General features: G+C 41.6%; 2 protein-coding genes across 2 annotated transcripts; one reads left to right on the forward strand and one right to left on the reverse strand.

Annotated features, from left to right (window-relative positions):
* Nucleotides 1-767: 767 nt before the first annotated feature.
* Nucleotides 768-1710, reverse strand: MRPL36 (mitochondrial ribosomal protein L36). The gene is made up of 2 exons (XM_084509326.1): nucleotides 1606-1710; nucleotides 768-1495 (listed from the first exon to the last, which is right to left on the reverse strand). Exon 2 carries the CDS (start codon nucleotides 1483-1485, stop codon nucleotides 1180-1182), a length of 306 nt encoding a protein of 101 aa, XP_084365452.1. The 5' UTR covers nucleotides 1486-1495; nucleotides 1606-1710; the 3' UTR covers nucleotides 768-1179.
* NDUFS6 (NADH:ubiquinone oxidoreductase subunit S6) lies at nucleotides 1686-9949 on the forward strand. Its single transcript, XM_084509325.1, has 4 exons — nucleotides 1686-1842; nucleotides 2422-2475; nucleotides 7855-7977; nucleotides 9803-9949. Exons 1-4 carry the CDS (start codon nucleotides 1702-1704, stop codon nucleotides 9866-9868), a joined length of 384 nt encoding a protein of 127 aa, XP_084365451.1. The 5' UTR covers nucleotides 1686-1701; the 3' UTR covers nucleotides 9869-9949.
* Nucleotides 9950-13500: the final 3551 nt, after the last annotated feature.

Consider the following 13500-nt stretch of genomic DNA (forward strand, 5'->3'; position numbering starts at 1 on the left):
GCTTGGCCATATGACCTTTGGGGCATCTATGTTCCTAGTCATTCTCCCCAAATTCTCTGCTGGAGAGTTGTTTCAAGGGATACACAAAAAGCTGTATTCAAATAATTCTGAGGCCTCATTAGTATTTGTTGATGAGCCTAAATCTTTGCAGAAACTTAAGACAAATTAGCTGGGAGCTGAAATTACTGTTTTCACATTTGTTGTCGATATCTACAAAAAGCAATTTACAAAGTCTAGTCAAAAGGCAGTAATTCCTAGCTACCCCAGCTATTGCCTTTTTGTGTTAGGGGTCAGGAAACCTTTTACTAGTAGAATAGCAGGTACACCAGAACCATCAATGGGGATATCTCAGAAGGATGAAGACACTAAGAACACTCCAACATGTATTATATAGGTGATATATTATTAAATGATAATGCTAGATAACTTCAACTTAAGATTTCTAGATTGTCTCACATTATACTGATAAAATGCCATCACCTTGTGTTAAAACCCATAATGTTAAGCAAGGGTTACTTACACTGGCGTTATGAAACTACATTAGGTTGTCCCTGCTGTAACTCAACAGTGAAAAGAATTTTTTATGTTACATACAGACTAACCCCAAAGTTGGCATACCATCTTTTGATGTAACTTATTTAATACTATTTCCCACTTCAGGGCCCAGCTACATTTGACACTATTGGTTCTGTTACCACAGTTTTCAACATCATGGTTTTCTTCATGGAAGATTCATAGTGTGTTGTAATAATGCACTATCAGCCATGTTTATTTCCATTTTACTTTAATTAAGCACAGACGCACCCAAGTCAGATTTAGCTTCAATCTCGTTAACTTAAGAGCAAGCTACTTGGTTGTAAGGCTAATATTAAGACTAAATAACCAAGAGATCCTGAAAGTCGTTTCTTTGAGTTCTCAGCATCCACAGTTTGAAACAAAGTTAAGGCAGTGACCACCACGAACTTGATGTAGTCTAGTTTAGGAATTAACATCCAGCCCTGTCACCTACAGCACTTTCTGCCTTGGCTCCCTAGCAGCCAGCTGTCAGGAGGCCGCACACACTCGGACCCAAGACCTTACACAGCAACACCACGTTTATTTCTTCCCTCCCGGGAGCCCCACAGAGGTCCCCTTTTGGGGCGACGCTCCCCGCCGCTCCGCCGGGCAGCGGCCGCGGCGCTACAGCTTCCGCTGCTTGTGCCGGGGATTGCTCTTGCAGCAGACGTAGAGCCGGCCGCGGCGGCGCACCACGTAGCAGTCCTTGCAGCGCCTCCGCAGCGTCGTCTTCGTCTTCAGCCCGGCGGCGAGCTGCAGGAGGCCGGGCAGCGCCGGGCCGGCGGGCAGGGCCGGGGGGGCGGCCGCCCCTTTCCACAGCGCCGAGGCCCCGGCGGCCCACGGCGGCCCCCAACGCGGCGCCAGCGAGCTGAAGGGCGAGCGGCACAGCCGGCACAGCGGCGCCGCGGCTCTAGCCAGGAGGGACAGCATGCTCCGCGCCCTGCGGGGACAGCGCCGCCATCAGCACCCCCCTCACGACCCCCTCCGTCCCCCCACCGCCCCTAACGGCCCCCAACGGTCCCCAACGGTCACCCCATAACGGCCACCAACCGTTCGCAACCGGCGCTCCTCGGTAGCCACGCTGAGGGAGGGAGGGAGGGAGGGGCGGCGGCGGCGCATGCGCACGGCTGAAGGAGCGGGCGCAAAATGGCGGCGCCCGGCGCGACCTTCCGCCGCCTGCTGCTGCCGCTGCTGCTGCCGCCCCGCGCGGCGCTGCCCGCGGCCTCCCCGCGGCGCTACGGGCTGCGCGCCGCCGCCACGGGCGAGGCGGTGACACACACCGGGCAGGTGGGGCCGCGGGGAGCCGGGACGGGTTGCCCGGGGAGGTGGTGGAGTCACCGACCCTGGGGGTGGGCGAGGAGAGGCTGGACGTGGTGCTTGGGGACGTGGGTTTAGTGGGTGACAGTGGTGGGAGGGGGGTGGTTGGAGCAGGTGGTCTCGGAGGTCTCTTCAGAAAGTAAATAACTGTGTATGTATATTTATATACATGTTACATGCCATGTATTATTTATATTACGTCTCACAGTGTATGTCATCTTCCGGGTGGCAGTGTGGGATCAAAACCCATCACTAGAAGTAATAAACCTGGTGTTTGTATCTCTGGTCGCAGCCAAGGCTTCTGTTTACTGGCTTTAAGCATCCCTGCCTTGCCCCCTCTGCCTATTCTTTTTAACTTTCCAACCTATAATTTATTTTCTCTGTGACAGAAATGAAAATTAGTTTTTCCTATGCAGTATATAATTGTAAGATGATGACAGTGCTTGAAACTGACTACAAGATTTAAATGACACTTGATAGTTCTGTAAGCCTTTGTGTTCTTCAAGGTCATTGTTTTTTTTTTTTAATCAGATCATTTTTATTTTTCAGGTATATGAAGAAAAAGATTACAGGAAAGTTAGATTTGTTGGACGACAAAAAGAGGTAACTCCTGCCACTTTCCCTCAGGGGAGGGGAAGTAGCACTTCCTTTAAATACTTGATGTCTTCAACCACCAAAATTCAGAAATGAAGTTTGTTGGATTTCGGGTTTTGTGTGGTTTTCTTCTCACTAGAGTGAAAAATCTTCTTTCAGTACAGCATATGGTAGCTTCTGTGTGCCACCCTATTCTTGTTAATGTAGCTGTTTGATCTTGTCTATAAAGAAGTCTGCTTTGACAGAAAACCAAGTTTTCAGTAGCTTGGTGGGCTGAAGTTTAAAACGGTCAAAAATGATGAGGAACCCTGCAGAAGTTTATAGGTTTTTAAAATATTTGGCAGTTGGGCCTGAAATCTAATGTTACATTTTAAAACTGTAAATAATGGCATGTTTTCATTATTTTCTTTTGGTAAACTACAAAATTAATGGTGTTGTTTGAATATGCCTTCTTTTAACAGCAAAAAAAGTGAAAGCTAGGCTTTAGATTGTATGTTACAAACATAAACATTTGAGATAAGAAATTTAGTAACCTTAGCTATCTAAGTACATGTTAACTATGTAGGTTGATGGCATGTTTTCATTTCTGGTAATCTCAAATGCAGTGACTTATTTTCTCTGCTGAACATCATAGTGTGTCTAAATACAGGAATAGAAAAAAATTGAATATCATTTATAATATGTAATAACTACCCAGGAAACAGAGCACAAACATTAGAACTCATGTCTTAGCAATATGGTAATTTGAGTATGCAAAGTATACATACATATGTTGATACTTCTGGAATAACATATTTGCATGCTGCCCATGACTTGTCCTAGAAACTGGGATCCAAGTTAAAGCATAGTGCTGATGTAGTTGTGTTTCTCTGCATGATTTTGTCAAGTAGAAGACTTGTGGGGAAGGGGGGAAGAGTCCAAAATGCCTCATACTTTTCTGTTTGAGGTAAAATGTTTTTTAACCATGACTTACTAAATTCAGAAAATACAAATATTATAGTGCTGTATCACTGCTAATAACTGTCTGACAATACTTTTCTATAGGCATAAAGTGTAAAACAAAGTGCCATGTTGCTTGCTTTAAGCGTCCAACTTCAATCAATAAACATTTTTTTGTTTTACATGTTTCTGCTTTTCCAAACTGAGAGTACTCAAAACTGAAGTAAGCTGGATAGACTTGGAAATGCTAGTTTCCAACTGAACTTTGGTTGAAATAACTAATATTTCAGGATAGTGGAAAGCATAGATGCAGAGTAATTGGATAAATCCATAACCTTGTGTATCTAGTTAATTTGAAGAAAGATCTTAAATTTGCAAACTTACAAGTTATCATTTCCGTGTTATGCATTTTACCTTAAAGTAAGCTATAAAGCCATCCAATATCATTTACAAGTTAGTAGTGTGATTTTTAAACATATTTCTTAGTTACTTAGTGGTATGATTTCAGATTCCTAAGAGTTAAATTCTAGTGTAAATTGGAGTATGATAATACACTAGTCTCTAAGAAAGTCTCTCTGTCAGGGTTTGCTGTATGTTTAAAGCTTGAGGGCTTTTCTCGTTTGTTTTTAGACTACTGGCTGATGAAGTTTAACTTTGTTCTCCCTCTCTCCAAGCATTTGTGACTTCAATGGAAATTCCTTCTCAAATTGCTGTAAAAATTCAAGACTCACCTTATATCCATTAGGTGTTTACATTTAAGGTGGGAGCTGTAAGCATTTGGCATCTGAAAATTAGATGGTGTTTTCATTTGAAAGAAAACTTTAAGAATGATTCTAGTGCCATTTTTGTTCAGCAGCAGCACATAATTAAATGCTTTGCTGAATCACCTATCTATATATCTGTTTAAATACGTGTTTTGAGGTGTAATTTGCCTTGCATATTTAAAATCTGAGTCCTTACCCATATTGCAAAGGTGTTTTTATGAAGGCATGCGAGCATTCGCTGAAGCAGCAATACAATTTAATAAATAAAACTAAGATTTACAGTATTCTAAAATAATGAAGCCTCAAAGGCAAAATTAAGTAACACTAACATCAGCCAAATGAAAAGTTATTTTGTAGGCTTGCTGCTGCTTTGTATCAACAGAGTGGGTACGTGAAACTATGTCCTCCAGCATTCAGTTTTCCCTAATAATCAGGCACCGCAATTCCCTGAGGGATCTGCTGCTGTCCTTTGGGAGAGAAACAGGAATTGTTTTAGCTGGTCTGTATTCTCCAATGCATGATCAGTGTGTTAGTGCTAATGCTCCAGATGTGTATGGATATCAGAGGTATTAACTATAAGATGTGGTAGTTTTCTAATGGATACATATATAAATATTACTTTTCTATTTTAACCTGAACTCATGCTTATCTTTGATTTTTTTTTTTTTTTTTTTGTGTTGTTGACTTCATTGTATCATGAATTTCGTAAGATATATGCTATTTAACTTAAGCTGCATGGCAAAAATAGGAATTATATGTGGGAAATAATTAAATGAAAATGTTGCTTAAAATGTGTTCGGAAGCTTACTCCTGGGAGAACAGTGATTGAGTATTTCCCAAATGCAATGTCTATTTCAGTTCTACCTCTGTAACTTTGTAGGACATGCTCTTTGACTCTAATTTTCCATGGCTTGCCAGTCCTGCTAATGTGTCTTCATGACCAATTTATTTCTGGTTCACTTTTTGTATGAAGGAACGCTGAAAGCTTCAAGTTCAGCCCAGCTCCCCTTTCCCCAGCAAAAGGCAAGCTCTAGGTCTGTTAAGCAAGACTTAATGCTAGTTCTTAATTGTGAAGATGGAACAAAATCTACCTATTAACACTGAAAATAATCCTAATCTGTGTTTATCTGTGGTGAATTTATCTGTGGTGTTTAGCAAAGTGGGTTATCTTTCTAGTGGCTTTTTTTTTCCTTATAGGAATTCCCCAAATGCATTTCAGCTGCTAGTATTGGAATTTCACAGCAGTGTTGTCTGAATGCTGCCTTGTTTCTGAAGCTAGCCTGCTGACATGGTGACTGTGCTTCCTCACTTACTTCTTTTTCTTCACTGTTTAATCAAATCGGACTCCTTACCAGACCAGTACAGCCTCTGTAGCCACTTGTTTCAAACCTCAGCCTTTGGCTCCACGTGCCCCCAGCGAGGTCTGGCCTCACACCTTGGTTCTGCACGTGGCCCTTCTGAGCGCCTGCCAAGCTGTGGGAGAACAGGGCCAGGTTATGTGGACGCTGTCACTTCAGTTCTGCCAGTCTAATTGTTTGGCTAACGAAATCCATGTGTTTTAGCTGAAATCATTGTTCTCTGTGCTGGATCTTGAATGTTTAAATCTGCAGAACTGGGGGATTAATGATCTCTGGCAAGGGTCTAAAACAAGTAGCTGTGAGAAAACTGAGAATGGCAGCTATTAAACTGCATCTGTGCAGCCAGACCAGTGTAATCCTGTCCTCGTATAATCCCTAAGATGACACAGAATCTAATGCCACACTGCAATTTCCACTTCAGCTCCACTCTTCCTGTTGTGCTAGCACAGCAACAGAAGCCGTGAGAAGAACTGACATCAGAGATGGTCTGGTTTAAATACAGACTTCTTTTCCTTTGGACTCTTGGACCTGGGTGGGTTCCAAGTTTGGTTTTTCACTCTCAGCCTCACAGACAATGTGCTGGCACAGGCAAGTAGCTGGAAACAAGCAGCAGTGGGATTGTCAGGCTGGCACTGGGGAGAAAAAAAAAAGTTGTTCATTGAGTTATGCTTTGGGTAAGGACCATGCTGTTTGGGTGTGCTTAGGGAGAAATCTCCCTTCCTCAGTAACTACTACTGTGCTTTAATTGAAGGGACGTGATATAACTGAAGCGAGAATTGCTTCTTTTTTTTCCCCACATAATTTTTTTTTCTCAGTCTTTTTTTCTGGCATGTTTTCCTCGCACATTCCTAGACTTTTGTTTAGCATGCTGAACCAGAAACAAGTCATTGTTGTACAGCAGATCAGAGGTTCTTATTTTCCCCCTATCCCCACAGATATTTTTGTGGTTCAGAAATAAGCCAGCATATGGAAGAGTGGCGTTCTCTTTATGATCTTGAAGCTGAGTTGCACCAGAGTGCTGTCTTCCTCCTTCAGCATAAAAAGAAAGATCCAAGATCTTGATCATTACTTAAAGCAGCAGTTAAAATCCTTGCAAGCTGACTGAGATTGCTTGGGACTGACATCCACAAGTCATGTGCAATGAATTCCTTGACGTTGCCGTTTTGCTACAATACTGAAAGTTAATTTTTTTTGTTAACTTTATATAGCTTTAGGCAAATAAAATCCTGTGGTTGACAAACTGACTTTTCTATTGCTGCATGGAAAACACAGATTTTTGTGGAGCTTTAATTGAAGGCTTGGCAAAAGAATCCAAGTTGTCATGTACTAGAACTACATAAAAAACCCTTTGTGGTTCTTAGATTCATTTAATGGGCACTTAAAAATCTTGTATTTTTCCGAAGACTCAGATACTGACAAGTTGATGGAACTTATGCACAGTATGGTAGATAGCACCTTCGTTGGGTTTGCATGTTATTTTATATTCTTGTGTGTGTAACATTGCTTTTGACAGGGATGGTTGTCTGCTCAATGCTGGCTCTGAGCTAGCTGGAAGAAGGTGGCACAGACGAATGAGGGAGGTGCTGCAGGTTCTGCGTAGGTGCAGCTCGCTCTGTTGCCTGCCTCTGGCGCTCTCCAGGAGGGGGTGTGTTCAGCAGGTCTCACAGATGTGCTCGAGTAAAAAATCTGACAGTCAGTAGTGATATACATATTCAAGAATTGTGTGTAAGATGGATTTACAGAGTGGCATAACAGTGCTTAGAGGCTTTTCTTCTTTCTAATTCTTTACAATTTGCCTTTATAACTGTTGTGTACTAAGTTAATGTCTTCCTGAGATTTATGTGCAGTGATGGAGTAACATGCGTGGTGGGAGGCTCTAAATTACTGGCAGTTGTTTTATCTCTCTCATGACCTTACTTGTCCCGCCATTATTTTGAGTTTATCAGCACAGATTTTTGCAATTTTATCATGTAGTGGCAAAAGCAATACAGAGGCAGTGTCAGTTAAAAAAATTTCTGTTCTCAGCTGCTTGTTCCTGCTCCACCTCTTTGCTGAATCTGCTTAGGTCATGTAAACCTGAGCATTGTTGTGGTCTGTGTTAAGGTATGGGCATTATTTTTGTGGGGTTTAACACCTTCAGTTCACTGGTCTGGTGAACGAATACAGTGCAGCTGAAGTTGTTACAGCTGTGGAGAAGGTCAGAAAAAAAACTGCGTAGGAACTTCTTAAGTTGGTTGTAGTGTAACTGTTTTGGGAAGCAATTGTTTTCTGTTTGAGTGTGCAAGATAACTGAAAGCTTTCTTTTTTTTTTTTTCTTTTTCTTTCAGGTGAACAAGAACTTTGCAATTGATTTAATTGCAGAGCAGCCTGTGAGTGAAGTTGAAAGCAGAGTGATATCATGCGATGGTGGTGGTGGAGCTTTGGGACATCCTAAAGTATACATAAACTTGGTAATATCTTTGTTCTTCATATAGCATGTTTTGCTTGTTATTTCTTGTGTGTAAGTTCATCTGCTCTTTGGCATGTTAGTTCAATGAAGTAAAAAAAAACTACTAAGAGGCTCATTTTATTTGGTTCCTAATACAAAATTAAGATTTATTTCTACCTAGAAGAATTTGAGTTTCCATTTGAAGTTACCAGAAATTTCTTGCTTGTGATTTTAACTTTCTAGAAAAAAATAAATCTCATAACAAAACAAATAAAACGTAATATTAACGAGCAGTGCCTTGTAAGCAAAACAAAAAAGCTTGCTGTGTCTTGAGGCATTTAACTACTTAAATCCACTGTGTAGACTAGCCATACTTCTGCATTATTCTTGGGACTGTGGTTTATTCTAGAATCCTCTAAGGTCAAGGGGGGGGGAAAAAGGAAAAAACCTGTCTTTAGAAATCTAAATCTTGGCATTTCTGAAGACTGAAAGATTCATTATAGGCAGAGAATCAGTGAAAAATAGATGTCTTATCCTCCTATTCTCCCTGGCAGTAGCGATGTAGCTTCCAATGTATTCTTATTCTGGATTGAAGAATATTGAGGCTACTGATGAACTTGATGGAATCAGTTGAATAGGCACTGTCCTGAGGCAGACTGAAGATAATTTAGTCTTTGCTTGGTTACCTCAAATTTGACATTTGCCTAATACCCAAGAGAGTGGTGGGGGAACACACAATAGTGTCCTTTAGCATCAGCATTGTTGAGACAATCATAATTTCTTCAATTTTGAACAAAATAAGCATTTTATAATGATTTATTTTACATTCTTCAAAAACAGATGTTCTAATTCATAAAACTTAGGGAGCTTGTATTCTTTAGTCTTAAGAAGTTAACTTCTGTAGCAATCTGTTCTGACTTAACGTTAATTTTTTTTTACCTGCATCACACTGTTCTTGAGAAATGCTTTAGTTTCTGTAACTTTTGATATCTTTTTGTGTTAACAATTAATTTATATGAGGTCTGTAGTTGAATTACTGAATGCTGGTACCTGCAAACAGAGAGAATGATACTAGATCAGCTTGTTCTCCTTGGCCATAGTAATTGAAACCCCAACTTTAGGGGGTTGGAGGGTAGTCTGGATTTTTTCACTTGAATATTAACTTGTGGATAGTCATGTTGCTAAATAGCAGAAAATCCTCCTTGTCTGCTTGTCTTGTCTTTTCCTCATGTTAAGGAGGACAACGACTGCTTGCAATCAGTCACACTTCTAAATTTTAATTATATATAAACTTTTTATCTTTTGGAAAGAAGAATAAAATCTTATTCTGTAGTAATCTGTTTCTCCAAAATGTTTCTTTTTAGGATTTCTCTTGAAATTCTACTGAACTTTCCTCCTTCATGTAACTAATTCTGTCAGTGTACATAATTGGCTGAAATTCCTATCTAGATATAACTTGAAAATGAAAAATCACGTTCTCTATTAAAATAAATACAAAATGATCCTTTCAGAACACTGGAACAAATATGAATGAAGTGACTTAAGTTGTCCAGTTTGGTAAGAGAATCCTTTATTGCTGAAAAGATACTGTTTGGCTGGACTTAAAAATTGTGTTTAGAGATCAGGACTGGTAGTTAAAAATGGCAGCAGGGAAGCTGCGTATGGTGTAGATACCAAGTATGAATCTCTTACCACCTTTCTTACTTGCAGTGTTTCAAGTAAGCATAAATTCTGTACTGACCTATATTGATCCGTTTTAAGATGGTGAATGTAAGTAAGAGAAACTTTGTAGTTTCTAAAAGTTCTGTAAAGTGAAACTAGCATCTTTTGTGTCTATATTTTTGCAGGACAAAGAAACGAAGACAGGAACGTGTGGCTACTGTGGACTTCAATTTAAACAGAAACATCACTGAAAGATTATCCCTGCATGCTTGCAGACTTCTGTTAAGATGTTAATGTTTAACTATAAATAAACAATATAATTAAAAGCTCAAGATTTACATTTGTGTTTCTTAACTATGGAAAGTCCAGTTTGTGCCTTTTTAAAACTACAAGTATTGATGATCCAAGTGGTATTACAATATCTACCTTGTATTTATTTTTGCTTTTATGGAACAAATGTCCAGCCTTGTTTGTCAGACTTCTTGTGGGCTTGAAAGTGGCATCTGACTGAAGCAGGGGGTGACTTGTAATGAGTAATTTGTATTCTTTTTAACAATGAATCTGATTGTAAATTATAGGGTGGTTGATTATCCTAGGTGTTTGTCTTTTGATGGTGTTTAATACTGTTAACTTGTTCATGGCCTGCTAAATTCAAAAAGTGGAAGCACAATTCAGCATTGTAACATTTATAGGCATCTATCTCAGGAGCAAGATCATGATACCTGAATTAAGTAGCTATACTTCCTTTACTGTGTAAAAGAAACAGTGCCCTAAAATGGTAATCAGTGTAAGCTGATTCCACAGTTGAAGCTGACTCCACAATCAGTAAGATTGTAAAGAAGGTATGTTTACTCAGTGCTGGGCGGCACAGGGGGTGGGGGGTAGTCTCACCAAAGTCGTGCACTGCTAACATGGCAACTTGCTTTGGTTATATCTAGTGAAGAGTTACACATACATGAAGTTTCCCAACACTCCTATACATATGCATACCCTGTCCCTTTGTGAACAGTCCTCCTTATTTCAGACCCCTTGGTTAAAGTCCGAGCCATGAGGTTGTTTTGATCTGGTTCTTGGGGTCCAAGGGGCTCCTGTTATCTGGAGGTCTAAGCGCAGCACAGGCACAGTACATCACAAATGTAGCACATTCATTCTTAATCAATCGCTCTCTAACTTCTAATTCCATGTGTCAGCTGCAGCATACTTGTTCTCTTCTGGATCCACAGGTATTCTACTATTAACATTAATGTTCAAAGCCTGACAGACCCAGTCCTCCGTAGACCCAAATATCAGCCAAAATACAAGGGGTCTTAAGGGTTCTTTTGGTCATTCTATCATATAGTATTGGACCATTTTTAATTTACTTTTTCATTTTCTGGGGTCCCTATTCCAATTTCTAATTGTTATTCCTAATGGACTTTCTGGTGGTATGTCTGGTAATTTGCTCCCTTTCTTCTGGTCCTTGGTCTTCAATTCTGTCTGACCCATCTAGAAATTTTGCTATGGCAATTCCCGCAGCCCTTGGTTACCTTAGTAAGAGTGTCTTGCAGGGGGTTTAGGACCTATCACCCACCCACAAATCCTATAGGAATGTCATGGTTTAACCCGGCCAGCAGCTAAACACCACGCAGCCGTTCGCTCACCCTCCCCCCTCCCTCTCTGGTATGGGGGAGAGAAATGGAAAGTGAAGCCTGTGAATTGAGATAAAGACAGTTTATTAAGACAGGAAAATAATAATACAATGATGATAATAGTACTACTACTAATAATATGTACAAACAAGTGATGCACAATGCAATTGCTCACCACCCGCTAACCCCGAGCAGTCCGGCCCCCTCCCCCGGCTAGCCACCCCTATATATTGTTTAGCATGACGTCAGATGGTATGGAATACCCCTTTGGCTAGTTTGGGTCACCTGTCCTGGGTCTGTCCCCTCCCAGCTCTTACTGCACCCCCAGCCTGCCTGTTGGCAGGACAGAGCAAAAGGCTGAGATGTCCTTGGCTTGGTATAAGCACTGCTCTGCAACAATTAAAACATCGGGGTGTTATCAGCACTCTTCTCATCCTAAGCCAACACACAGCATTCTACCAGCCACTAGGAAGAAAATTAACTCTGTTCTAACTGAAACCAGGACATCTATCGACCCCTTATTCCATACGATTTATGTCATGCTCAGGTTACACACTTTTCCATATATTCTCATTAGTCACCATTTTCATGTAGGGTATATAGTAGTCATGGTAGTGATAACATACAGTATTGTATTATATAGTAATTAACATGGTACAATTCAATTCATGGGCTATTCTCACCCAGTATTAAATCTCCTTGAGGTACACACCGGACCTGTCCGTTCTTTTGCATCACCCACCAAGTGTATCCAGGTCCCTGAGCGAAAACAATTCCACGAATGGGTTTGCCTTTTCCTGAGGCAGGAGTAGCCCAGACTGTTTTACCCAGCATATTTCTTACATGCACTACAGGAACTTTATCCCCATCTACAGTATGTAACAGGTTTGATTGGGCAGGTCCAGCTCGGTTGGCAGATCCCCTAGTATTGACTAGCCAGGTGGCCTTTGCCAAATGCGTATCCCAGTTTTTGAATGTCCCAGCGCCCATTGCTTTCAATGTAGTCTTTAACAGTCCGTTGTATCATTCAACTTTCCCGGAGGCTGGTGCATGATAGGGGATATGATACACCCACTCAATACCATGTTCTTTGGCCCAAGTGTCTATAAGGTTGTTTCGGAAATGAGTTCCATTGTCTGACTCTATTCTTTCTGGGGTACCATGTCGCCATAGGACTTGCTTTTCAAGGCCCAGGATAGTGTTCCGGGCGGTGGCATGAGGCACAGGATATATTTCCAGCCATCCGGTGGTTGCTTCCACCATTGTAAGTACGTGGCGCTTGCCATTGCGAGTTTAAGGGAGTGTGATGTAATCAATCTGCCAGGCCTCTCCATATTTATATTTCAGCCATCGTCCTCCATACCAAAGGGGCTTTGACTGTTTAGCTTGCTTGCAGCATGTTTCAGTCATGAATAACCTGTGCTATAGCGTCCATGGTCAGGTCCACCCCTCGATCACGAGCCCATCTGTATGTTGCATCTCTACCTTGATGGCCTGAGGTGTCATGGGCCCATTGGGCTATAAATAATTCACCTTTACGCTGCCAATCCCGGTCCACCTGAGCTACTTCAATCTTAGCAGCCTGATCCACCTGCTGGTTGTTTTGATGTTCTTCAGTAGCCCGATTCTTGGGCACATGAGCATCTACGTGACGTACTTTCACAGCCAGGTTCTCTACCCGAGCAGCAATATCTTGCCACAATGCAGCAGCCCAGATGGGTTTGCCCCTATGCTGCCTGTTGTTTTGCTTCCATTGCTGTAACCATCCCCCCAGGGCATTTGCTACCATCCATGAATCAGTGTAGAGATAGAGAACTGGCCATTTTTTATCGTTCAGCAATGTCTAAAGCCAGCTGAATGGCCTTCACTTCTGCAAACTGACTCAATTCACCTTCTCCCTCAGCAGCTTCTGCAACTCATCGTGTAGGACTCCATACAGCAGCCTTCCATCTCTGATGCTTCCCCACAATACGACAGGACCCATCAGTGAACAGGGCATATTTCTTCTCATTTTCTGGTAACTGGTTGTACAGTGGGGCTTCTTCAGCACGACCCACCTCCTCCTCTGATGATATCCCAAAGTATTTGCCTTCTGGCCAGTCCATAATCACTTCCAAGATTCCTGGGCGACTGGGGTTTCCTATTCGAGCCCACTGAGTAATCAGTGCAACCCACTTGCTCCATGTAGCATCGGTTGCATGATGTGTAGAGGAGACCCTTCCTTTGAACATCCAGCCTAGTACCGGCAATCGGGG

The sequence above is a fragment of the Aythya ferina genome (genome assembly GCF_964211825.1).
Source record: "Aythya ferina genome assembly, chromosome: 2".
Taxonomy (NCBI): domain Eukaryota; kingdom Metazoa; phylum Chordata; class Aves; order Anseriformes; family Anatidae; genus Aythya; species Aythya ferina.

What these genes read in the sequence shown, in the direction of transcription:
- MRPL36 (XM_084509326.1), bottom strand. Translation starts at nt 1,485, where the DNA reads ATGCTGTCCCTCCTGGCTAGAGCCGCGGCGCCGCTGTGCCGGCTGTGC.
- NDUFS6 (XM_084509325.1), top strand. Translation starts at nt 1,702, where the DNA reads ATGGCGGCGCCCGGCGCGACCTTCCGCCGCCTGCTGCTGCCGCTGCTG. An exon ending in TTGTTGGACGACAAAAAGAG is followed by an intron (nt 2,476 to 7,854) that starts GTAACTCCTGCC and finishes TTTTTCTTTCAG; the next exon opens with GTGAACAAGAACTTTGCAAT. An exon ending in CTAAAGTATACATAAACTTG is followed by an intron (nt 7,978 to 9,802) that starts GTAATATCTTTG and finishes ATATTTTTGCAG; the next exon opens with GACAAAGAAACGAAGACAGG.